Raw genomic sequence first — 26,297 nt, 5'->3', positions numbered from 1 at the left:
GCAGACAGAACGGAAGAGGAGCGAAACGAGAGCAAGGACCGCGCGCGCGCTGGCAGCGCCTCGGTGGGAGACGCGGCCTGCGCAATCCACCGACCGGGCCACGAGCGCGGCAGGCTCGAGCTAGCGCCTACTGCATCTCGGAGGGGTAAGATTTAGGGTTACTGAGAGAGAGAGAGAGGGGGGGGGGGGGGGGGAGGAACTGAGACAGTGTATATATATATATATGTGTGTGTGTGTGTGAGTGGGCTGCTGTTTATTGGGCCGCAAATCATGAGAACAACAATTGTTTCGGGGGCCGTGAGTTCCCCGCGGGGCAAATTGAATCCCCGCCCCCGCCCCCGCCCCCGCCCCGTTTCTTATCGGGTCCCCGCCCCGTTAAAAAGGCTTCTCACCACCGGCAAGGAGGCTTCTCACCACCGCCTCCATTCAGTGCAGTGCAGCGAGCCATCGACCGTATGATTCCAAAAAGGTTTCATTTTTTGCTCTTGCACAAGTACCAGGAATACACAAGTCTGCTTATGTGCAATTTTGAGCTCAACATGGCGCAAAATTTTTATTAGAAATAAATGAACTGGCCGTGAATACATCTGCGCTATTTACAGGAATGGAAGCTCAGGCTTTTGAGCTCTAACTAACTTATTCTACCAACTAATATAAAAAATTGGGGGTGGGGGGGGGGGGGGCGGTCAACATGTACCAAAAATGAACTATGAAGGGGGAAACAGACATTAAAAAAAATCTATGTGAGTGGCTCGTTGACATCTACAGTAAACTAATTCATGAACACAGTAAACTAATTCATGAATTTCCGGCAGTTAGTAGTCTGGCAAAGGCAAGGCACTTTGCGATCATCGGCCTCATCAGGATCAAACAGGTAGTCATACCTACAAATAACATGGTTAGTCAGGATTATGATATTCAAGAGATGTTCAACAACAAGAAAGAGAATCATGTCACCCAACATACGTTAGCTCATCACCGGCACAAACATTTCTCTTGGCTATTAGAACAATACGACTTTCATCATGCCCAACACTCATAATCCTTGCATAGCAGTTTGGTGTGCACTGCACAGAAAAGTAGAAACATCAAATGGGCATCTATTTCAAAGCTGCACATTTTTATTAGAAACTAGGGCACGTGATCCTTACAGAATGATTGATTAGGCGTGCCACGTTTCCCTTGTCTGTGGCATCAACAACAACTTCCTCACTGATTTTGAAAAGCTGTGCACACACAAGAAAGATAGCCAATAGAATGTAATTATCATTTTGCTAGACAAATTATCGAAAGACATGGTCAATAATGATATCACTAAATATCAAATACAAATACACCCCCACATGATTAAAAATGCAACTTGTCTTCTATAACCATCCAAAAATCAAAAGTAGCAGAAAAGGGTTATCAGATATGAAACTGTTTGATCTTTCTCTACCACTACTCAGAGTCAGCACACCACACTTTGCTTCCATAATGAGAAAGTTAGCATAATAAACTTATCGGAGCTATAGTGGTGTAATCATGTCAGATAACTCACATAGCAATCTTTGCCTTGCACGCGATATTTTTCTTCCCGTAAATCAGCAACACTTCGTCTGACCTGCTCACCACGATACTCAAGGACCTAAAAAGATATAGTGAAAAGTGCTTCCGTGAGCAAATTTGTTGAAAGCAGAAGCAGTGCACTTATCAGAAAATCAACTCTACTGATTCAAGCTCAGTGAGAGGAATGACTCGAAAAGAAACTCATAATTTACTCCAAGGTTAGCACACCACAAATTGTCGCAGAATATATGAAACTGTAGCCAAAACAACGACATGAAAGTAGAGAGTGATCACTGCCATCACAGTGAAGGAAATCTAGGTTCCTAATAGCCACAATTCTGAAAAAAAAGGCATGTGCTACACACATAGTGAGGGATGGAAAGTACCATTTCTCCTTCTTGAATGTCTCTACGAGCAAAAAGTCCCCATCTATGAATTCCTGATCTACCAAAGCATACTCTACTATGCTCTGTTTTCTGAAATATTGAAGAAAAAAATCAATATATCATACTAACATAGAAAGTATGATGGAAACTTCAACACTAGACACTAACCTGTAAATAGCGCAGACGCTCCTTGAAAGTAGAAAAGGATTCTGGGTCCCTCTCTTCCTGCAGAGTAGTACAAAGCTCCATTTATTAGAAACTGAACTTAAATACAAGAGATGAAAAACTAATAAGAGGATAAATTGTGCAGTAAATCAGAAAAAAATACCCTTGGTGGATTCAGATTATCAATTTCATCCCAGCGGTGTTGACAAGGTCCCCTCACACGATGTGCAATTGCTCCCTCTCTAGATCGCTGCATGTTAATAAAGCACAGTTATGCTTTCCACATAGGTGGCATACCAATGGCTGAACATCAATGTATGAATAATTAATACTCTTGTGGATTTGGAGTTGAGGTTGGCAGGCCCTTTGGCAAGCTAGAACCTGGCTCACTAGCATACGATTGACCAAGGGAGGATAGGTTACAAGTCCACAGTTATTTCTATCTACGTCTTGGCCCCAAACATGGAATATAAACATCAAATGTATCTCTGTGGTCCATGCATACTTTCTTTGGTGTATAGGTTACCTACTAGTGATGAAAGCAGCATTCTGAAAGGTAGGGGAAAAAAATCAACTACCAGGACTTTTGACTTTTTGTGGAATAGTTGCTTATGCTTCTTCAGATACAAAGTTATCATGTAAAGTACGTAGTACTGTAGCAACCATACTATTACCACAGACTGCAAGTCACAGTTCCAGAACAACCTTATTGGCAAGAGCATTCACCATATCTTGTTGGGTGCGGGTATAAATGGAACATCTTCTACAGCTTTTATAGTATGACCAATTTCAAAGCTAAGTAAGACCACCAGTAACACAATGATTCGGTAGTAGCCTCTTCGCACATTTAGTAGTTAATAGCTATTGCTATCTTCCAGTGAACCATGCATACTTAAGTAGCACTTTTCATAAGATTAAAACATTAGCATCCTATGATGCAACAAGTCAACAACCAACTTTCTTGAACCTCATTGCAAAGGACTGTTTATGTTACCATGTTAAATGCCAATTATATAGCTTCTCTAGTAGCTATAGCTTTGCATTCCCTACTTTTGTCTTAAAAATAAGCTCTCCAAGAAAATAGATATAACTCATAAGAATATAATATAATATAATAATACCTTTAGATCTTTCCTGACATAAACCCGACATCTTGCAGCTGATAAATTATCTGAAATTTCAACTTCCGGTGGTGAATCCATGGGAACATCTTTCCTAATCAGTCTCGATGCAGCTACTTTGCCATTACTTTGAACAAGCTTCTTTGATGAGAAAGTTCCGGCAGGAGTTTGAATTATTAAAACATTATCAGGGTTAGGGCTCCTGCATATAGAAACAAGAAGTCTTTAAACTCTCACTAGCAAATAGGGCCAAATAAACCACTGAACTGAACAAAGACCTCTTATGGTAGTAAAGCGTTAGCTGCGATTATTTTTTTGAGTAAAATGCATCGTAGATCCTTCAACTTGTGAGGATGTGTCATTTAGATCCACAAACTTCTAAAATGCATTTTTGGGTGCATGAACTTGTTATGTCGTTCACCACAGGTCCATAGCAGTCCACATGTGCTTCTAGTGCTGACATGGCATGCTGACTTGGCTCCTCAAAGCACCTCCTCGAGGAGGCATTTCATCGAATAGGTTATGAGCAACACCAGCGCCACTACCTTCGCCATCTTATTGCCAGCGACCTTGCGGGCGCGGAGCTCTAGGGATCCGGAGCCAGAGAGATGGCTTGTCCGGGTGTAGTCGAGCACGGTGGAGGTGATGCGGCATGGCTAGAGGGCGGCGACGGGCACCCCCGTCAATCCGCCCGGCTCCGCCGTGGCCGTGACCCGCGCGGCGCCGACCGCATCACCACCCTTCACGACGACCTGCTGCTCCATATGCTATCGCACCTCAGCTACGCCGCCACCGCCGTCCGGATGAGCCTGCTGTCACGCCGGTGGCGCGGTCTCTGGACCCGCCTCCCCGAGCTCGTCCTTCGCGAGGTGACCCCCGAGCTCACTCCCACAGCTGTTCTGCCCTGCGTAGCCTCTCTATCTCCTACTTGCTTCTTGACTCCATCACCATCAACCTGCGTAGCCTCTCGATCTCCTACTTGCTTCTTGACTCCATCACCATCAACCTGCCTTTGCTCGAGAAGCTAGTTCTGTCGGCCACGGAGGAGCTCCGGCGAGTCGTCATCATAGCCCCTAGGCATGGCAGGCAGTAGTGTCGAGGCGCTGACTCCTCGCAGCAGGTCACGCGGCGCAAAATCGAGTTTACCCCATCAAAATCAACGTCCCAAGCAACGAATCGAAGCGGCGAGCCATCCAATTCGAACTCTGTCACTGAGCAGGAGAGAAGAATAACGATGAGATAGAGCGTTGACGGCTGGTTGTTTTGCGGCGCGGCCGATCGTGGCCAGAGCGGTGACGCTAGCGGAGGAGCGGCAGCGCATGCACGTGGTGCTGGCCAACGAGCTTGCCGCGAGGCTGGGCGTGAATGCAGCCGCCTTCCGTGACGGCGCCGACGAGGACATCCCCGCCATGGCCTCACTGCAAGCTGGCCTATGGACAGCGGGCGACGCCATGGGACGCGCCGTCCGTGACGTGGAAGAGGAGAGGATGCGGCTGGAGCGTGCGGCTAGCCTCGCCCATTGTGGGAAGCTGCTTGCCTGGATGCACAAGACTTGCTCGATAAAATGCCTGAGACAGAGACAGAGAAAGGAGGAAATGGAGGAGAGAGGAGATGACCGGTCAGCGTGCCATGTAAATGGAGTACATGCTTATGTGGATGGATATGGACCTGCGGTGAACGACTTAACAAGTTCATGGACCCAAAAATGCATTTTCGGAGTTCGTGGATCCAAGTGACACACCCTTACAAGTTTATGTACCGCTGATGTAGTTTACTCTATTTTTTTATTCCCTCCAGTCAAAAGAAACCTTACCGATGATTAGCACAGTAAGAAATCTTCTTTGTTGTCTGTTTGCCATTTTTTTCCAAGCAGTGCAGCTGCATACATGAAAATTAATGTTAAAAGTTAGACCTATATACAACTGAGGGACACAAAAAAATAATCATTGATACATTTAAATCAGCATAAAGGTTGTTGCCATCAGTCAGTGTTGATGTACCTCCATTTGATAGCCCGCCCTTGATGCACAAATGGCATGGTAATACGTAGAGCACCTGTAGCATTGAGTACATGAACCATGTATTTGCCTGCAGATCACACACATCTGGAGAAATAGATGAGAATGGAGCATAATTAGACTGTCACAGTTCAGCATGTGAAATAATGTAATACTTGGTCAATCCAATTAAGAAACTTAAATAATAGTATGAAAGATAAACAACCTTCATAAATAGCAAAGGTTGAATGTTCAATATACCAACAGCAGGTTCCATGAGCTCATCACTAGCAAAAGCAACTTGTGGCTGAAACCACGCACATGTCACATGGACCCACAAATTATCAACATTTGTTGGCTTCAAAGCACCACCTACAATAAGTGCAAAAGTTCACCAGGAGACAGGTTAATGGTTAGCAAAATACTTTATAAAAAAAAGAAAACTGGCCCAATATTCAAATCCAGGTTCTTAAACTCATTCCATCCAATTGTGGTTCAATTTTAGCTACTGTTATAGCCATATAAGTTGGGAGCAAAATTCAAACAGGTCTTCATGTAAAAAGCATGTCACTACAGTTATTAGCTTAACAGAACTGGGGTTGAATGTCAGTAGCAGTACTAATAATGTTTTTTATTCCAGTACTATACTACTATCACTTTCGTTTCTCAAGCGCACAAAACACACCCAGTTACTGAAGGAAAGAATTACACAATTGTTATCAAATGCAGAAGGATTACCTCTTACAGGGCAAAGACAGCATTCCCTCTTTTGTTCTGGTTTTTCACAAGCCCGACAAACCCATGAGGTAAAGTCTTTCTTACCAGTCACACCATAACATTCTTGATGAACTGCTATCTGACATCTGAACATGTGTTGTTAGTTGCAGTTTGAGGTTTGCACAATATTTCAAAACAAATTTACACTGGAGGAAAACCTTGCGAATAATAAAGTTCAGTTACCTGTTACAAATCACAATTTTGTTGTAATCCCAATCTTCAACCCATCTACAGACCGCACATCTTTCTGTTGTCCATTTTACATTTACAGGATCATATGGGTCTGCATGGGGAAAAAATCACGTTCCACAAATTCAAATCCGTATGTTCGAATAACTAAACTACTAAGATTAAATCAAAGATCTTATACCATTTAGTAAATCAATTAACTTCTGTTTCTTCATTTTCTGAGATGAGCGTTTTGAAGGATTTGTGGGACACACGCCTGGCTGATGTTTATCTATCTGTAAATCAAAATGTTTGGCAATCTTAATACACAAAAACAGAAAGCACAGAAAACAAAGATACAAACTTGTTTAGATGATAACATATTCTCATTGTGTATGCCAAAAGATAAAAGTATGCTGTGGCCATTGTACACACCCATTTTCCAAAAGGCATCAATGAGCCCTTAAGCTTAATACTGGACCTCCAATTTTTACTTCTGCAGCCAGCATGCCTCTCCCATTCATTGAACAAAAATTTCTGTCCCTTGCAAGGGCCACAATGGCAAGAAATTCTGCAGAAAAAGATTTTCCAGTAGTCATAAACAAATTTTACTATGAGCATCAGACAGAAAAGGAAACACCGTTGCCAATTTCACGTAGAATTAACACAGTGCAGAGCTCACAATTCGAGATCTGGTAGGTACGTTCCTTCCATGTCAAAACAGACAAGTGCAACTTTGTCAGGCTTGCTTCCTTTCTGCACCCAACTATCTTTCCTGCTTAACAAAAAATTATACAGTACATATACATGTTCTTGTTAACGAAACACACACTTTAAATATGAGTGCCACATATAAAATTATTTCAGCTTACTTGACATCAGAAAATTTTGCATTCTTCCCAGGGAGATTTGAATTCAGTTTAACTCTACAGTAAGGGCATCGATAACTGTTGTCTCGTAGTGCCTATCACATTTAATTGTGAGCATATAACAAATTCCATTTTCTAAAATACTTCATATGTATCAGCTCAGTAATTGTGAGAAAATAAACTCGAACCTTGAGGTCGCTGCAGTTTTCGTCGCATTCTGCATGAACCCAGCTTTCACAGCCATGACAGCAAACCTGGTTATTGCTTATCGACATGAGCATGTGTAGCTGCAGATGATGAGACAGACTTATAATACTCAAACGTATACAGATTGTCTTACCCATCTTCCACCACATTTATGTTGCGAACTTTTCAAACAAATTCCACAGTACTTTTTTGATCTCAAGATCTGCAGATGCAACAAGTAGTGTTAGGAGTAAGGTCTACATGTACTTGGTCAAGTTCTGCCAACATAATAACCATAAAGTAGTCAAGTTGGTATGCCAAAAACATACCACGGCACAGAGTCTGCAAGCAAGTTGCTCCATCACATACACCATTTTGTTTGAATCCTTATCTGGAAAGCAATTTCCACAACTCTCACATTGCAGTGCTCTTCTGTACCGCTGTGTGAAAGATCTAACAAATATTAGTCTACTGAGGCAACATATGATATAACTGCAGTAATTTCAACAAGATCTTAAAATGTATCAGTACCATCTACGCTGAAGTGACCTGATACTACCATTAGCCAGTAGATCATAAACCTAGAACCAGCTAGGGGAAAACTTTGATTTTCCACACAGAAAAATCCTGAATAATATTATGCTGCTTATACATAGTAATTAGTAAACGATCAGCTAAAGTTTATTTCTTTCATAATTCTAACATTGTCATACTCAATTCTTCTATGGCCCTTGGACTTCACCTAAACTTTCAATTTGAGGCAAGATAATGTGGCATCATAAAGTTTCGCATGAAATAACATAACAGACACAATAAAACAAAACAGAGAAGATTAGGCACACAAAATTGATTCATCGATAAAATCTCCTACATATACGCATATCCTTAGCTGTGCATCAACTTAAATAAAATTCATTAACTTGCCTTAATCTGTGGTTGGTACTCCAACTCATTTGAGCCAGTCACTTCATGTAAATGATCTGGGAAAGAGTGACACACCACAGGCTGGCCCTTGGTGCTACAATCCATCAAAACTTCAGCGAATCCCTGATCAGCTAAAAATGCCTCTTCTACTGCCCTCTGGAAATCAGCAGGTTTGCAACTGCTTAGTTCTGTCTGCCCTTGAAATCTGAAATGGCAATACAGCTAGTTCTTAACACGCAAGCTGGTGTTATTCTAACCATAATAAAGTTGTCAAAATACATGAGCAGGGGTTTCGGCAGCACTTTAACAGCTGTTGTCATTAGATTTTGGATTACTACTCACCGGTCCATGTAGTCAACAAATGGAAATATCAACCCTTGCCTCACCCACACATACTTCTGCAATCCACCATATCAGCAAATGCATCATTAAGCAATAAACATCCCCAAAGAGAAAAGCGGAAGCAGTTAAGTCAGCCAGTTCAAATACAGCAGTCATTACAAAATTGTACCTTCTCATCATCGCTGAACTCTGTTCGCCAGCCAAATAGCATCACACAAAGCACAGAGACACTGCGAGGCTGTGGTGGCATTGCCTCGGCAGCGACCTCCTGAGTTGGGTCGACCACCACTCCTGGCCACATCGGTTGCCGCTTGCCAAGCTTTGCCCAGACAATGTCCCCATACACAAACTCTTCTGTACAGTGAAAAGTCTCCGCCTCTTCTTCCTCATACTCTTCACCCTCTTCTTCCTCATCCTCCTCATCTTCCTCCTCATCTTCCTCGTAATAATGCCTAAGCATTACTTCCTTTCTGTGATAATTGTTGTACGGTTCATCGTGTACAGAGGTAAGCGTGCTGTGGGAGGCTAAGTACTTCCTGGAGCCACCAAAATTCCGAGGTGCTTGGTAAGGAGCCACAATGGCCTCGTCATCATCATCTTCATCCAGCTCGGACAATGCATAGCTCCTGTAAGAGATTGCACCTCTGTCGTGCAACACCCCATGTTTGCGCACCAACTGCTCTGTCTTGACAGGTGCAGGGGGCTTTGCCGGCGGCTTCTCCTTCTTCCAGGGGTCAATAAGAACAGAGTCATTGAACCTGGAGGGCAATACCTGGGTGCGGCCTCGCGACGTGCGCACCACCGGCGGCCTCGCCGCGGCCACCGGCTGCGCGGCCTCTGCCGGTGCCTCGGGCTCCTCGCTCCACCGGAACCCATATGCTGCGTACGGGATGCCGGAGGCCGGGACGTGGCCGAGCAGCTCGACGGGGAAGAACTCGTCGCCCCTCCGCCTCTTCCTCGGGCGTGGGTTGCCTCTCCCTTCGTCCTCCCCTCCGCCGCCCGCGGCATTGCAGCGCCGTAGGGCGAGGATCTCCGACCGCTGGTTCCGCTTGAAGATCATCCCGGACCGCCGGATAGGCCGCTAGACCGCCCCGGCGAATCGTGGGGCCCGAACCCCCCTTGGCAAACCCTAACCCTACCAGCCTGCCGCGCGAATTCGGTGAATTGGGGTGCTCCTCCCCCCTCCCGATCCCTCGCGGAGGCGGCGGAAAGCGAACAGGAAACGACCTTGGATGGGATGGCCAGATGTTGACGAAGAGGAATCGTCCTGGGATTCTGGGGATTTTTTTTTCTCTTCTTCTCCGCGCTCCGGTTCTTGTTCTTTGTGTGTCCTGATGGGCTTCCCAAGTACCAGGGGTGAATAGAGAAGGGAACGCGGCTCGGTGGCGAGGGAGATGCGTTTTTTCCGAAGTTTCCTCGTGCGATTCGGGGAAGCGGATCGGATAGGAGTCGTTAGATGGGAGTCGTCGTCTTCGTCGTGGGAAGGGGCTCGTGCTGGTGCGGTAGCCGTCTCGATTTTGTGGTCGCTGATGGTGGCCGCGGCGGTGTGCGTCCATGGAGATGGAGCAGGAGTGATGGGTGGTGGCACGAGTCTGGGCGTGGCACTCTGGTGGCATCGTGGTCAGATGGCGAGATCTGCCCTGGCAGCTTCGGTTTCGAATTTTCGGGCGTCTCCGTGTATGATTTGAGCTTGTTGTGGCCTTGGGTTTGATCTGGGATTCGAGCGACTGGAGATGATTTGTGCTTGGGAGGAGTTGCATTTTTTGGTGAAGGTTTAGGTTTGGTGAGGAAATTTTGGTGGTTTTGGCGTGGTCTGGAGGGTGGGAGGTTTGGCCATGAACGAGTTTTGTGCAGCGGCGGAGCGGCAGCGCACCACCTCCGTGCTGGGATGATGTCACGAGTAGCGTCGGCAGGTGGCAGGCGCTGTTGATGGAGGTCGAGCTCGGATGCTTATACTAGGCCCGATGGATGGATGATCTGGCCACCTCGACGGAAGCAGATGTTGACGAAGAATTTTTCGTTCGTCTCGATCCCATTTTTCTTCTCGCTGTTTCGTTTCCGTGCCGCCTGGTCTGATTGTGATTGCGATGCCCCCCAATCCGGGGCCGTGGAACGATTTTGGTGTTCTTCTTCCCGCGGAGCTTCGATTTCTCGGCGGTCTCGTGCCGATCGACCTCCCTGGGCTGGGCGAAGCAAAAATCGTGCACGGCCGGTTGCGCTCGGCGGCTGGATGGTGTAGATCCAGGCATCCAGCACGAGTTGAGCGACCTGGGAAGTTTGCGAGTCCGAGCAAGACGAAGGTCTGAAAGATTAATGGAGTCCTGTTCTGTTTTCTCCTCTCTTTTTTTTCCTTTTTCTTTTCAGTCATCTTCTCTGGTAATGGTGGCCGTGCTCGAATCCACGGGCGGCAAAAAAAAAAAAGAAGAAGGTGTGCGTCTTTATCCCTCAGCCGGATGCGGGAGAGACGACGGTGTGATTCCCTCGCCCCAGCTCCGCCGTGCATTGGCGCAGCCTCGCCTGATTCCACTGCAACTTTAAACCCCGGCCGCCGCTCGCCGGAGCGTTTTTCTTGCCGTGGCCGACGACTTCGCCGGAGTTGGTTGGACAGCGAACGGACTTCCGATGGTGGGGGCCCCGAGCCCGACCAATCCCAGCGCGGCACGTACAGGGCTGAGGGCTCGGTCCAGTATTCCCGCTGCACGCACGGCGGTGGCTTCTGACGGTGACCCGGTGCGCTGGATTCCAGCGCGCTCGTGCGATGGGGGGAGGGAGGCTCGTTGATTAGCGAGGCGGCGGCGACAGCTCCGTCCTAGTTAACACCCGTGTCTATGCCATGGGCACGGGCTGGGTTGTTCGACAATGGAAGAAGACGGAGGCGGGGGAGCGACGGAGATGCGGCGTGCGCGCGTACAGACCAGTGAACCACCACCGAGGATGCCGTCCATGCCACGAGCCACGGGGGTGGCTCTGCTTCCGGAACTGGGCGGCGGATCGGATGCGACATGCCAGCGCGGCCTGGTTCGTTCCAGCAGCGCGTGCAGCGTTGCTTCCCCCCCGGCCGGCGATGTCCAAGACGATCCGGCGACGCTCCAGCTCTGGCGGCCAGCCGGCCACGTCTTGTGATGGCATGGTTGAGAACAGAGAGTCGGCGAGCGGGCGCCGCAGTCGACCCCGCCGCTCCAAATATCAGTCCCCCTCGTCGTTACGAACCTTCTAGAAGCGCTATTGTTACTGTTGTTGCCGTATTTTTTTTTCTTTATATATGGGGCTAACTCACTGCGTTTTTGCTCGTCGTGTACCTTCAGCCTGCGCAACAAGGTAGAGAGGCCCTAGAGGGCCAGAGGTAGTAGGCGGGCGCCCACGGCCATGGAGACGTCACCTGGCCCGATTAGGCACAGAGAGGTGAGGGTCCTCCATTCCTCCTGCCTGGTAAGCAAGCGCCCAGTCAAAGCACACAGCCGGACCCAGTCAAAGCACACAGCCGGACAGCCCACCCTGCTCAAGCCTGGCAAAGTTTGCACGGGGAAGGCGGCGGCTTTCAGGCTGCAGCCGCATGTGGTTTACTTGCGAAAGCTATGCAGCAAGCAGCAACCCGATGCGTGACAGCGCCAGGAATGGCGCTCAGCTGTTTTGTTTTAGAGTCGTTTTTGTTCCTATAATCCTAATAGGATCCCCTTTTTTTGTTTTTGCTGAGGATCTGGGGGCATCTGCCGGCATTTTCCTGATGATTGCGAGCCTACTCGTCTATCTCTCTCTGGGAATCGCGTGTCTGCTCTTTTTTGTCGTGCTGGACCTTCATCTCATCTTGAGTTGTTTGGATTACAATCCCTGAGAAATCAACTTTGCTGCCATGTAGTGTCCTCTGCTGTTCTTTCTGGAGAGTTTCTGTCAGTATGCATTTTCTGCAACCTGTAGGATTGGAGACGGCTGCATCACATACAGTACGCCCCGCCGGCGGCCGCGGCGCCGCTCCGGCCTCCGGCGGCCAGAGTCCATTCGCCATTCGCCAAGGCATCCACCTGCCTCTTGCTTTCAGTACTTGCTTTGGCGCTGCGCCAAAGCTTCCTCCCTCTGTCCACTGGGTGAAGGATGAAAGATGTCGACTGTCGAGTGCTGCCGCGTCCTGGAGTGCTCGTCTTTTCTGAGAAAGAAGAGAACCATTTTTTTAGATGATGATTTTCCGACCTCTACGATTTAGAGTACATAACCTTTAATTATAGTAGTTTTTCAGCTTCAATAGCTAGATTAGCAGAAGAGTAAAAAAACAAAATTAAATTTGACAAAATTTATTATTATGCTTCAATTCATGGCTAGCAAACCGTTCTAAGAGCATCCCCAACCCTCTATGTAGGATGGTGTCCACAGCATTAAATATACTGCCACATAGGAATATTTGCTTATGTGGTACCATAATAAATGTGTGAGAGAGAGTAGGGAGAGGAAGAAATTGGGTCTCATGCAACACCCGGTGTCAACAAGCAAACCAATACGCTAGACACCACATGTTGTGCATTGGGAGTGATGTGGTGTCTTCATAATAAATAGAGAACAAATATGATATGTGGAGAAAATAGAAAGAGTTTAAGGAATCCACACCAAGAAATCATGAGTTGTAGAGTGTAGTTTCTAAAAGTGATGTCTTGATGATATGGTAATATAGACACTACTCAGGGACACTACGGGTTAGGATTGGCCTAAGGCTACCATCTCCAAAGAACTGCTAGTCTTCATGAACAAATTCTTTGTCCTCTTTTTATGCTGCAACATTAACTAAAATCGCAGCTAGTAGGTCCCCCGAAAATAGCCAGTATAAAGGATGAATGTATAAAATTATCAAAGATAATATCATTTTGAAAACGCTATTCGCCCAACATAGAATCATTGCCCTGTTAGAATGGTAAATGTCTCTTATGCATTAAAATTTTGAAGTCAATTTCCAAATACGTGGGTTAAAGGACACCATGCTTGGCGTTACGCTGACAAAGTCAGTCAGGCTCCAAGCATCCGCACCAAAGTGATTGCGCCGTGCAAAACCACATATGAAAAGGCTGGCAGTCCAATGACTTCAATCTTCCGTCTAGCTTGCGTAAAACAGTTGGTCTCAGTTTCGCGGTGCATTGCGAGTTGGGATCTCCTTGACATGGACAGCACATCTACATGCTCGGTCAGTCTCAGTTAGCAATTGGAGTGACTGATCACGGTTCTTGACAGTCAATGCTTGATACGGCGGCTGCCAAGACTCGAGAGCAGGGGAGAGAGGTTTCCTGTGTCACCTCCGGATATTTACAGTGGTCGATGCGCCTTTTCGGACACAGATGATGCTTTATGCTGGGCTAAGAGAGACGCCAGAAGCTGGAGATGAGGCCGGTGTCGCGGCCTGAAAAACATGATTCTGCTCCAGGCCGTCAGAGGATTTCACCCTGCTCCGGACACCAGGACGTTTGCGATCGGTGATGGCCAACCCCACGAACAGCAACTCCCAACTCCCAAGCGGACGAGTCGATCAGCAGTCAGCACAACGGCCTATCACCCATCAGAAATCAAGCGTGACAGCTCCGGCGTTGCGATCCTAGATTCCTGGTCCAAAACGCTATCCTACGAAGAACAGAATGCTCCGATCAGAGCCACCGAGCTTATCTGATCTGATAATCCGAAACTAACCCCGCTTCGGCTCCCCGCATCCATCGCTGCAGCGACGGCGACGAGGAAGATCACAGCAGGTGGGCCTGGACGCCTACGGGGACGGACGGATAATGATACGGCGTAGTCCTTCTTGTTGTCTTTCATTGCGTGCCATCCAGGTGTTGCTGCACCTTCTGGCCGGCGCCGGCTCTTCGAACTGCTCAGGCCCGTCCTAGGGGCTGCAACCTGTGCACTTGCACAGGGCCCCCAAAATTAAACTATGTGCTAACTATTAGTGCTAATAGGCTAATAGCTGCAGTATACAATATATTCCTATCAAAGTTTTCTCTTGAACTTCTTGGTAAGAGACACGAGAGTACAAATAATTTTCCTTCCTCTCTCTAAATCTCTTCCAATTTTTCCGCAGCATACAAACAATCTGCTATAGAAGGATCAACAGCTATATGTGACTAATTCTCCTCCCACAAATAATCCCTGAGTTCACCTGTTAAAGATCACCTGGACATGTGGACCTGTATTTCTCTATATCTCATTTTCTTTTCTTACATCTTGGTCCAACATCATTTAATCCACGGGGATCGGTTTGTGCCGCCGAACATTGGATCGGGCACATCAAGAGCAATAGTATCCCAGGGCCGTACTATACAATGCATATGCCCGTAAATTATGGTTTTCTTCTTGAAATGGTAATTTCGATCTTTTTTTAGACTTGTGCACCGGTGTTTAGTCGAATTAGAAAATATTACTTTAGTTATGAAAAGAGTAAAAAGAAGAAAAAGTAAAGGAGCGGATTAAATCTCCGAAAGAGCTAAACCTGTATGGTTATTATTAAAGAATCTTCATTTCATTCCAAATTTGAGATTCTCGATGCTACAAAAATAGCTCTATCTAACATAAGACGTTGAAGAAATGGGTTAAAGCAACATGCACAATCATTATATTAACCTATTTGATTGAAGTGGCTATAAAATGAACCTTAATTATATTATTACTATTATAGTCAGGGTCTAAATTGAAATTTGGCACAGGGCCCATATTTTTTGCGGGACGGCCCTGGAACTGCCGCTGGGGTGGTGCTGGACCGCCAACTGGAGCCGCTTCTCATGAGAAGGACGCCAGATTTCGTGGCTCCAGACCTCGTAGATATTTCTGCCCCGTCTGAGTCTGACGGCAACGTGGTCCTTCAATTCGAAAGCTTGGCACGGATTAAGGTCTGAAAGAAAAGAATGACAGTCACCAGAACCGATAGCTATATGTACTCAACTAATTAGAGCATCATCTTTGCTAGATAAAAACAAAATCTGGCTAAAGTTGCTTCTCGCGGAGCTGCAGCACAGGGCATGGCGGCTTATGGACATCTCAACGGTCAAGCTAGCTCGTATGGTATGCACAGGGGTCAGAACGGAAGCAGCTAGTACGGTCAAGCCATGGCGCCACGGAGTCATTCGGCTCAGGCGTTTCAGCCAGTGCTGGGACCGTCAGCCTGTTGGTGGTGCGGACCTGAAGACTGAGAGGGGCAAGTGGGAAAGGGTAGGTGAGATAGAAATTTGCTTCGCTTTTTATCCAACCTGATGGTAACGTGGGCACATGGCCAATAGGTTCTCCGGGTGACCCACACGTAGGGCACACATTTCGTGGGGGCCCCGGTCGTCAGTGCATTATATAAAGCTACTCCCTCCGGTCACAAATAGTTGACGTCTCCGACAAAAAATAGTATACAAAATGAACTAGCCAATTGTGTCCGAACGACACGGAGGGAGTAATTGGACTGTCATGCGTAAGAATGTTACGTAGGATGATTAGACAAGGCTTTTTTTATACTATATATTAAGTGGGCTCAAGGCGATGCTGTGCGACGCACTGCTGAGTGATGGTGACAGTACAGTGTATTCTTTGGTTGTAATATGTCAAGAACATCACGCTGTGGATATTACCGAGCACTTTTGGAGTTGGGTACTAGAGGTGTGGACTGTGGAATGCAGATATAGCAAACCTAAACACCCGTAGTCCCTTAGTTCAAGCAGGCATTATAAACAAAGAAGTAATTAAGGAGTAATTCAGTGATCATAAGTCACAAGGTTAAACAGATCCCCTCGCGCTACAAAAGAGCCAGTATCGTGTCTGTCGTCTCAGTATATGTTAGTCGACTTACCATATGCTCCATTTATTTTAAATTTATAAATATTTTAAAAGGACGAAGTATCATATTTTTCCCCCGAAGTAATTACCGTCCTCAAGAACACTGGCGGATCTCAGTAGAGGCCAAACGGGGTACTGCCCCCCCCCCTTGGTCAATGAAATTTCTTTAAGACAGTGGCAGATCTAAGGGGGGGCTAGGGGGGCTCCATGATGTCCCAGGCGGTAGGGGGCTAGAGCCCCCCTAGCCGGAGACCCCTAGCCCCCCCAAGAATTTTTTGCGCCATCAATGGAAGAAGGGGGGTGCTCAGGACTTCAGGAGCCCGAGGAAGAAGAAGCTTCAGCCCCTCTATACTTTATTCCTGGATCCGCCCATGCTTTAAGATATGATATTAACACAATTATCCATCTATAAATTTGCTCAATTAGCACTAAATAGCCCCTCCTTCCATATGCTTCACGTTCCACCACTGCTCTAGAATCTGAGCCTATCAACCTCCTAGCTAAACATTAGGTTTCTTCCCTATTCATATGTCGATTCGACATACTTATTACTATGACATTTTCTCCCTACTTAACTGTTCTCTAGAGATTTAGTCCTACATGCACACAATTTCTTGCTGTTCTACAAGGAGTTTAAAAAATTATTATGATAGTGGTCAATAGAAGACAATATCAGTTCAACTTATGAACTCAAGGTGGGATAGTAAAATCTCACATTTTATGCGTATAACAATAAGTTTAATTAAACACTGCCTTTTTTTGCCCATAGCCATTTGTCTATATCAAACTCAATGTTTAAATCAAGTATAGGAGTTCTGAAAACCCACACTTTTCGATAAGTATTTGATAGTTTATAGTCCCATGAAAGTCTACTTGAGGATAAGACATGGAGGAATGTAGAAGATTCAGACTGAACCTTTACTACTCCTACCTATCCCCAATGATTTGTCAAAATTCTCGGGTGACAGCCCACCAAACCCAAGGCTGCTGAAAAAAAATCAAAACGAAACCCATGATTCCACAACTACTTGCCACGGCCAACACTCCAACAAACGCCAACAGTCCACCTCCGGCGGCCAAAGTCACCCCCCAACACTAATCGACGACCCCGATCCATACAGGCTGGCCCCCCACCGTCCGATCCCCAAGCGAGCGCCCCCGGAAAACGTATCGCTTCTGCCATGTGGGCCCGTCGCGGCCCTCCGGTTCTTTAAATCCGATCGCAAACTCGCTCACTTCTCTCTCCCCCTGTCTCTGCCTGCCATCTCTCTCTGCCTCCTTCCGCAAGCGCCGCCGCCGCCCCGCCCCGCCCCGCCCCTCCCGATCTCCGAGGCAAGCTGCGACGCCGCGGCGGCGGCCATGGCGTTCGAGAAGATCAAGGTCGCCAACCCCATCGTTGAGATGGACGGTGAGATCCCCTCGCTTGCCGATCACAATCCAATCGCACCCTTCTCGTTGCGCTGCTGAAATTTATTTTTTCCGCTGGGGTTTCGGGGTGCGGCGAGATCTGTGAGACGGAACCGTTGGCGCGGTTTTATCCTTGGTTTAATTCTGATTTGTCGGCCAAGGTTTGGTGGTTGAGTTCGTGTACGGAGTTTTTTTTAGCGAGGAAGCCCTCTCTGTACTCTGTAGTCGAGTACTCGAGTTGCCGCGGCATGAGTCCGCGGAAAACGCGGGAGGCTACTCCCTGCCGCATGGGACATCGAATTTGGGCACGCAGCGAGATTCATATGCTGCGCTGGTGCGCCGTGCGCAGATGATGATCTATGTACGGAGAGAGGTGCAGAAAATTTGGACGTAGCCTGTGTAGGAGGAGGTTGAAAATAACGAAGAAGAGAGGGGAGCTAGTGCTTTCCTGGTGGTGTTGGATGCTTAGCGACTGGATCTCGTTCAGTTATATTTTTGTAACTGCAACTTTTGTATTTTAGGTGCAATACTCCTACTGTTCGTTCAATCACCATGGGTGCTCTGCTTGTGGTCTTGACCCATACGCTAACCACTCTTCCACCTTCAAATAATAAAAAAAACCCTGCTGTTAGATTTAAACAAAAAAAACAACTATAAATCCATCTTTGTGATAATTGATGAGTTCTTAATTATTATACATAAATTACAGTATATCAGTGGTTTTCCCCCCACTGGTGCAAAACTAATTATTTTGCTTATCCATTGTGGCACTAATATCTTCTGTCATTTTCTTACTACAGGAGATGAGATGACCAGGGTATTCTGGCAGTCTATCAAGGACAAGGTAATCAATACTTAATGTTTCCCCATTGTCTGATTAATCTGGATTGATTCTTTATTTTTTTACTGTTTTGATTAGTCTGAATGCTGATAATTTCGTTTCTTTCAGCTTATCTTCCCATTTTTGGACCTGGACATCAAGTACTACGACTTGGGGATTCTACACCGTGATGCAACTGATGACAAGGTCACGGTGGAGGCCGCAGAGGCTACTCTCAAGTAAGTTTGTTTAAAATTAAATACTTTCAGTCCCATCCATAGGACATGCTTGATTTGCAATCACTACTGTTCCTGAATTTTTTCAATTGCATTTTGATGTAACCAACTTTTATCATCATTAACATGCATATTGTATTAGATTCTTAGGAATTTTGTTTAATTTAACTAACATTGAGATCCAGCTTTTTGTTGAAGGTGCTTGCTGAGTGACTGTTCCATGTACTCATAACTTTTCTATATTTCTTACATCAAACCCAATGTTCTGCAGGTACAATGTGGCTATTAAGTGTGCTACCATTACCCCAGGTACATTTGATTGTTATGCAGATGAAACATGCACTTTTCATAATTTCATATTGTTGAAATTTTTACACTGTAAGTTTATAGATCTCTGACTATTTCAACACTGACAGATGAAACTCGGGTTAAGGAGTTCAACCTGAAGCACATGTGGAAGAGCCCAAATGGAACGATTAGGAACATTATAAATGGTAAGGTGCTTCTGTTATTTTGCAATGCATATAATCGGGTTGCTCATGTTCCTCTTTCTGCCTGTTATCTTTAGGTACTGTTTTCAGAGAGCCAATTATATGCAAAAATGTTCCAAGACTTGTTCCAGGTATTTAAGGAATATGTGGAAGTACTCTACAATTTGATGTGAATGTTTTACATCTAAATTGAAATTTTGGTGAAATCAGGATGGACTAAGCCCATTTGCATTGGAAGGCATGCTTTCGGTGATCAGTACCGGGCTACTGATGCTGTTCTGAAGGGGCCTGGGAAGCTCAAGCTAGTTTTTGGTATGGCTGCCTACATCACATCATTCAACTGAATTCCCGAACAGTATTCTGTTTCACAGCTTTACATTGTGCATATTAGAATTGCTGTGAGAAAAAAATTGATCCTCTTTTTTCCTTGTTTTGATTTCAATTTGTAGAGGGAAAGGAAGAGCAGATCGATCTGGAGGTATTCAACTTCACTGGTGCTGGAGGAGTTGCCTTGTCTATGTACAACACGGATGAGGTACTGCATTTCATTGCTAGCTCGATGTCTATAGTAACAATAATGTCTCGATTGTGAGTATTTTTTCTGAAGATTGTTATTGCTATGGATAGTCAATTCGAGCTTTTGCCGCGGCTTCTATGACAACTGCTTATGAGAAGAAATGGCCGCTCTACCTTAGCACCAAAAACACAATCCTGAAGAAATACGATGGCAGGTACTTGCATAGTTATATGATCCTATTATTCGTAGATTCTTTTGGTCTTCTAGACAAATTGGTCTTATTTCTGATGTTCTTTTACTTTGCAGGTTTAAGGACATTTTCCAGGAGGTCTACGAAGCAGACTGGAAATCAAAATTTGAGGCTGCTGGAATATGGTAAATTCCATCTTGTGTTGTTTGCTAAAATCTTCCAGAAAGTTCTCGCAGTATGTCCTGATACTTAAATCTGGCAGGTACGAACATCGTCTGATCGATGACATGGTTGCATATGCGCTTAAGAGTGAAGGAGGCTATGTGTGGGCTTGCAAGAACTATGATGGAGATGTGCAGAGTGATTTCTTGGCTCAAGGTCATAATATACTAACTTCTGAATCCATGTATAGAATATGCTTAATGTTATGGTTTCCCCTTATGTGGGCTAAAGTGCGCTTTAATGACTCTATTTATCAATGTGCAGGTTTTGGCTCGTTGGGTTTGATGACATCAGTGTTGGTATGTACTCTCTGACTTCTTGGTCACGTTGTTACAAATTTCAAAATTATTTAAGATTGTAGTCTTGTGCCAAAGAAAACCTTATTTTTTGTTGGGTCACTGTCATAGCTGGACATATTTCTTTATCTCTACATGCTTCACATTCATAAATAAATACATTGATGCTGATCCATTCTGTTTGTAGGTGTGCCCTGATGGGAAAACCATCGAAGCTGAAGCTGCTCATGGCACAGTTACCCGCCACTTCCGTGTTCACCAGAAAGGAGGTGAAACCAGTACGAACAGCATCGCTTCAATCTTTGCTTGGACGAGAGGACTTGCACACAGGTATAACTTCTACTTGCTTGAGCCCAAGCCTTGCTGGCTTATAGGTTGCCCTCTGTAATGTGGGAGCTTGTCTTTGTTCAGCTACATAATATTAGCGCCCAAGAATCATCATTTATTGTTTCAGCAAAAGTCCAAAATTGTGAATTCTTGAAAGTGTATGCATGGATGTGAATTAACATTCTTCTACTTGGACTTTGGTTATAGGGCTTAGCTGATTCACTTAAGTACTCTGTTTGTGCATCACAGGGCAAAGCTCGATGACAATGCTAGGCTACTTGACTTTGCACTCAAACTCGAGGCTGCCTGTGTTGGAACTGTGGAGTCTGGGAAGATGACAAAAGATCTTGCACTTCTTGTTCACGGATCTTCCAAGTATGTTATGCTTTTAAGCTATTGCTTCATCTACTTCCACTCCATTTTCTTCATGCATGATTGCAGACTTTTCGTATTGCCCTTATTTATGTCTGACTTTCTTTTCTAACTTGTAGCGTCACGAGAAGCCATTACTTGAACACTGAAGAGTTCATTGATGCCGTTGCTGCTGAGCTCCGATCAAAACTGGCATCCAATTGAGCTTACAGGAAACTTTTGGCAAATTTAGTGCTTCATTCATCACGGACCGCTCCTAAGTCATTTCTGCTACATCAGCATTGTTATTCACGCTTCGCAATGGAGTGAATGTGCCTTACTGCCATTTCGATGTAAAGCTAATTCAAGATGCTACTAGTGTTGTGCGCGCGCTCTAAATAAGGGACATATATAGAACGATTGGCCAGTGCTGTGATTTGGTTACCAGCAATAAGCTGCTCCATCGTATTTGTGGAGATTTGTCTTTGTTTTCTCCTTTGAATTGCATGGCTATAGTCGTTCACCAATCATCAGTTTTTCTACTGTGTTTAGGAGGCAGTAAAGGGTCCTTAATCAACCCTAATTAAACAGGGGAAAAATGATCAATGTGTTGAGTGATGAGCTCTGAAGCATTAAGTGTGTGATTGATGTCACTTTCCATCGTACCAATGTTTCAGTCTGCCTTTATCAGGTCGGAAATGAGTTCGTCGTCTTGCTGCAAGCTTCTCAAGCGGTGCGAAGCGAACAAATTATGCCACAACCCTTTCATTTTAGCAGTCATCAAAGTCGCAAAGAGTTCGATGTTCATTTTCCTACGAAGTGATAGCGTTCGATCTGAATGCCACGCCATGCAAGACACTCCGCGACGTGGAGACACCCGCAGCATGCCATTATGCCACCCAAAATGTTCACGCTTCTACGAACCGCCGGGCCATGTGGTTCGTCCTCGCCTCGTCGGGCATGCTGACCACTCTCAGATGGCCAGGTCCAGGTGGCTCGTACGTCGAGTCTATCCTGCCCTGCCCTTCCGGCGTCTCTGCGGAGGTGCACGGCAGCGGACACACGTCGGCTCCCGATACCCGCGACGAAGACGCTCCCGCCCATGTGTCCCCAGCACGCCGCTCCCGTCGCACCACGTCCGAGGCCACGCGGCGATTCCGCCCGCGCACCGCGCCCCACGCGTGCACGCACCCTCGCGCCGCAGTCCACCTATTTATCTGCCGCTTGCAACGAGACGGGCAGCACCACCATCAGCAGCATCATCTGAACGGCGTAGCAAGTGACAGGGAAGGAAGGGATGTCGGGAGCCCAGGGCGCGCACCCGGTCGGCCAGACGACGCCGACGACGTACGAGTCGGTGGGCGGCGGGGAGAACCGCACGCGCACGGACCTGCGGTCGCGGGAGGACCAGGGCGCCATCCAGATCGAGAAGGTGCAGGACAAGGTCGACGATGCCGTGGGGCGAGGGGTGGACCACCGCGTCTTCGGCGACAAGAAGGAGGGCCGCAACGCCGACGCTGACCCAGGGGCCACCGGCACCGGCGCGTGACCGGGGGCCATGGCTCGCGTCGCGCGCTCGTGTTGCTCGTGCTCTGTTTTCCTGCGTGTGAGGCCTTTCTATGTACGCAGCCACTGCTTGTGGAAGATGGCAGCGACTGATGAAATAACATGTTAGCGTACCGTCGGGTTTGAAATTCGCATTTTTTTTCATTATTCTAACAGCAAATTTGGATTGTTAACCAAAGAAAAAAAAAGGTGGACACGGACAAGAGGTCATGATCCGATAGATGCGAAACAATCTAACACTAGAAGCAGATCAGACAGACCACACTTAAGCTTGATGATGATGACAAGGAAGCAGCGCAGGCTGGGTTGCTGATGCATGCTGTGTTTTTTATGCCCATAACTGACCAATTAGCACCTGGATTCTGACATTAAGTGGGTGGTGATCATATTTCTCTTCTTAAAAAAAGAGAGCTCCACTGTATAACCGCTTAGTTAAAAAAAGAACCGCTTAGTTAAAACACTTAATTAAGTGTAACCGCCATTATTTGAACGCATCAGCTTAATTAAGTGTAACCTGATAGTCTGTTTCCAACTCACAAGCTTTTAAAAGAGCTCCACTATATAATGTGACAGAACCGCCAAATTAAAACACTTAATTAAGTGTAACCGTCATTATTTGAACACATCAGTTTAATTAAGTGTAATCTGACAGTCTGTTTCCAACTCACATGCCGATTAAAATACACTAGTAGTCTCGCACGACGGCGAGCGCAGACGTACCAGCATGATATAGTCTTACAAAAATAATAAATAATATTAAGGTATTTACAAAAATGATTTTTTCAAACTAAAGTTCACATAATAAATGATAGCAGCAGAAGAGAGTCTATCATGTGGAAAATTTTCATTTAAAACCAAATGAAATAAAATGAAATACAATGATAACTACGAAGACGTGAGGACGTCACATCGAGCCCACCTATGTGAATCCGGGTTAGCTCCTATACCTAAAATAGGGTAAACAACAAACCCTGAGTATGCTAATACTCAGCAAGACTTACCCGACTATTGGGTATACTTAGCCCACATATCTAGACATGCAAAACTTTTTGGCTGGTGGTTTATTTTGCAGAAAAACGTATAAAAGTGGATCCTTATTTTTAATATTTTAACTCCAAGTTCTATATAGACTAACCATGATTTAATATTTACATAAACCAACTAAAGCAAACATAGTAGAATATTAATTATAATTTAAAGTAGACATCAACATATATAATATAATCCATGTTCCATATTATATTACTACGATGTAACACAGTTGATCAAGGTGCTCATATCCGAGAGCGACTGACGGCGAATCGATTCGATTTAACCTTGCAAGGTGGACCTAACCAACACGGCACGCATTTGCCCCGTCGGACTATACATACCAACCATTCCCCTCCCCGCCTCGAACTACAGAACCGCCCCACCTGCATATACTAAGTCGAGCCCTACGAGAGACCACCAAAAGTAAACATATGCATCCCAATTCTCCGCGGCCACTCGACTACCCTAAGGGGCGGGTAGAAGTTCTGTACTTTCGAAGCGAGGTAGTACTAGGCTTACCGGTTTCGACTACCTCCTACTCCCGGTATGCGGTTAGTACAATTCAACATGATCACCAGGGCCAACAATGGTACGGTTCTCAATCGACACAGACGGGGCTAGGACAACCAGAAACTCTGTCCTGTTGCCATACCTACATCTCATCATCATTCTCCGTCCGGTCTCAATTTTCCTTCATTCCATTATTATTCCAATAGCTCATATACCAAAATATAAAGATATCCTATATCTCGCGAGTAACAGGAGATTACTCGACTTCTACCCTATAGCTCGCGAGTGACAAGGAATCACTCGACTTCTACCGAAATCTATTAAGCATAGCAGTGCTATCGACCTACACATACTAGTATAAGACCAAGGGAACCTAGGGATCATGCAACTAAGGTTCCAGACAATTTCTAAAAACATAATGCACAAGTAATAAATATATAATGATTCATAATTTAAAATAATAGGTTATGCACCGGGGCTTGCCTGAGGTAACACTAAGTTAGTGTTAAAACTACCAAGGCCTTGGGCCCTTCCGACCTTGGGACGGGTCTTCGGTTGCTCCAGCAGGTCCTCTCATTGTCTGGATGTGTCCACCAAACACCATCATGTAATTCGACTCCAACATCGCGTGCTTCACGTCCATACGTGGTACATCTAGCGCATCTACACGAGATGCATATGATATGCCAATTAATGCAATGCAAATATTAATACATGTCAAAACAAAGCTAACCCAATTAGTTTTATATTTTTAGCACTTTCCTAACCCCAATTATGCATTTAATAAGCTATAAGGGTATTTTATCTAATATAATTAAAACTACATAGTAAAAGTTGTCAAATAACACATTTTATAGTTCTATCCTATAGAGCATGAAAATACGAAGCTAATAAACTGGTTTTGTATTTTTCCCATTTTTCTACAATTTTCTACGTATTTTATAAGCACTGAAGGTCTGTGCTGATCGGATGATCTGACCCTATACCGGATGATCCGGCCAAACAGTCCTTTCTGCCACTGGTACGTTCCGGATGATCCGGCCCTAGGCCGGATGATCCAGACCTGGGCATTTTTGGAGTGATTTTCGTGCACAAAAAGAGGGTTGGGTCGGATGACCCGGTAGTAGGCCGAATAATCCGAACCTGAGGGGAACGGCGGCGTGCGCGAGGCGAAAATTGCCCACCAAATCCTCAACCCTTCTAGACTCTAGTTCAATAACTCCTATGGAGATGATTGCCCAAAGGGAATCACTCCAATCATCCTAGAAAAAGAGATCGGGCCGAAACAAACTTTATATACCTTGGATGAGCCTTCTCCCCGCGAAGAACTTGGAATCTAAGGCTCCCCGGGGAGGAATACGTGGGGAAGATGATCCTTCACGCGGATTTGAAGCTCCCATGGCCTTGAGATCGATTTGGGATAAGGGATTTGAAGTCTAGGGTTTGGGTGGGAGAGATGGCTCGTGCGGGAGAGTGAGGGAGAGAGAGTGATGGTGAGGGAGAGAGAGTGAGCTATGAGAGAGATATATATACTGCTCCTTGTTTTAATGATTGTGGGACCAACCAAGTCATATAGGTTTAACCGGTCTGACCGATCAGCTAGACCGGCCGGACCGATGCAAATTCAAGCTTTGGTAATATTTGTCCCATTTTTTGCGAACTCAAACTTTTATTATCTGGGAACGGAAACAAAAATTTTTTAACCACTCTTAAGCTCATCATTTCATGTGTTTAAATGTTTAGCTGGAATCTGATTTGATTTCTTATTCAACTATCCAAATTGAGTTACTTGGTATTTACAACTATATTTTTTTGTTTGAATTTAATTCGCTCCATGTTTACGCATTTTAAACTCTATTTGATTTCCTAAATGGCTCAAACCCCTAAATATTTTAAAACAAGTTTCTCATCACCAACACGAAAACACTAGAAAAATTTATAGTGTGGTTTTATTCATGCAGGTTTAAGGCTAACGAACATGTTAATCCCATGATTAAACTTAATGATAGGTGATTAACACCTGGGGTGTTACAATCCTACCCTCTTAAAGAAATATCGTCCCGAGAT

At 45.5% G+C, this 26,297-nt stretch overlaps 3 protein-coding genes across 3 annotated transcripts; 2 read left to right on the top strand and 1 right to left on the bottom strand.

Moving 5' to 3' along the window:
- Window positions 1-516: 516 nt before the first annotated feature.
- Window positions 517-10,398, bottom strand: LOC120673237 (histone-lysine N-methyltransferase ATX4-like). Its single transcript, XM_039953995.1, has 23 exons — window positions 8,653-10,398; window positions 8,484-8,539; window positions 8,142-8,346; window positions 7,547-7,657; window positions 7,372-7,440; window positions 7,220-7,285; window positions 7,035-7,126; window positions 6,845-6,937; window positions 6,598-6,733; window positions 6,365-6,458; window positions 6,178-6,277; window positions 5,956-6,080; window positions 5,444-5,589; window positions 5,221-5,325; window positions 5,034-5,098; window positions 3,221-3,422; window positions 2,263-2,349; window positions 2,103-2,159; window positions 1,935-2,024; window positions 1,541-1,627; window positions 1,152-1,226; window positions 967-1,067; window positions 517-884 (listed from the first exon to the last, which is right to left on the bottom strand). The coding sequence occupies exons 1-23, from the start codon at window positions 9,541-9,543 to the stop codon at window positions 794-796; spliced, it is 3,144 nt and encodes a 1,047-aa protein (XP_039809929.1). The 5' UTR covers window positions 9,544-10,398; the 3' UTR covers window positions 517-793.
- Window positions 10,399-17,509: 7,111 nt separating this feature from the next.
- On the top strand, window positions 17,510-21,775 carry LOC120672888 (cytosolic isocitrate dehydrogenase [NADP]-like). The gene is made up of 15 exons (XM_039953497.1): window positions 17,510-17,673; window positions 18,473-18,516; window positions 18,622-18,731; window positions 19,000-19,037; window positions 19,145-19,222; window positions 19,297-19,350; window positions 19,430-19,531; window positions 19,669-19,754; window positions 19,847-19,950; window positions 20,043-20,111; window positions 20,189-20,304; window positions 20,413-20,447; window positions 20,632-20,774; window positions 21,021-21,146; window positions 21,263-21,775. The coding sequence occupies exons 1-15, from the start codon at window positions 17,625-17,627 to the stop codon at window positions 21,345-21,347; spliced, it is 1,239 nt and encodes a 412-aa protein (XP_039809431.1). The 5' UTR covers window positions 17,510-17,624; the 3' UTR covers window positions 21,348-21,775.
- Window positions 21,776-22,339: 564 nt separating this feature from the next.
- Window positions 22,340-22,818, top strand: LOC120672889. Its single transcript, XM_039953498.1, has one exon. The coding sequence runs from the start codon at window positions 22,420-22,422 to the stop codon at window positions 22,669-22,671; it is 252 nt and encodes an 83-aa protein (XP_039809432.1). The 5' UTR covers window positions 22,340-22,419; the 3' UTR covers window positions 22,672-22,818.
- The last annotated feature ends 3,479 nt before the right edge of the window (window positions 22,819-26,297 follow it).

The sequence above is a fragment of the Panicum virgatum genome, chromosome 5N, assembly GCF_016808335.1.
Source record: "Panicum virgatum strain AP13 chromosome 5N, P.virgatum_v5, whole genome shotgun sequence".
Classification (NCBI taxonomy): Eukaryota; Viridiplantae; Streptophyta; class Magnoliopsida; order Poales; family Poaceae; genus Panicum; species Panicum virgatum.
The sequence above is the reverse complement of the archived record's forward strand: the minus strand, read 5'-3'. Positions and strand labels throughout refer to the sequence as shown.

Coding starts and splice junctions, on each gene's coding strand:
- LOC120673237 (XM_039953995.1), bottom strand. CDS start 9,543: ATGATCTTCAAGCGGAACCAGCGGTCGGAGATCCTCGCCCTACGGCGC. Junction 7,286..7,371: donor ATAAATGTGGTGGAAGATGG/GTAAGACAATCT, acceptor AGCAATAACCAG/GTTTGCTGTCATGGCTGTGA. Junction 885..966: donor TGTGCCGGTGATGAGCTAAC/GTATGTTGGGTG, acceptor TGTTATTTGTAG/GTATGACTACCTGTTTGATC.
- LOC120672888 (XM_039953497.1), top strand. CDS start 17,625: ATGGCGTTCGAGAAGATCAAGGTCGCCAACCCCATCGTTGAGATGGAC. Junction 19,038..19,144: donor GTGTGCTACCATTACCCCAG/GTACATTTGATT, acceptor CAACACTGACAG/ATGAAACTCGGGTTAAGGAG. Junction 20,305..20,412: donor GAGTGATTTCTTGGCTCAAG/GTCATAATATAC, acceptor ATCAATGTGCAG/GTTTTGGCTCGTTGGGTTTG.
- LOC120672889 (XM_039953498.1), top strand. CDS start 22,420: ATGTCGGGAGCCCAGGGCGCGCACCCGGTCGGCCAGACGACGCCGACG.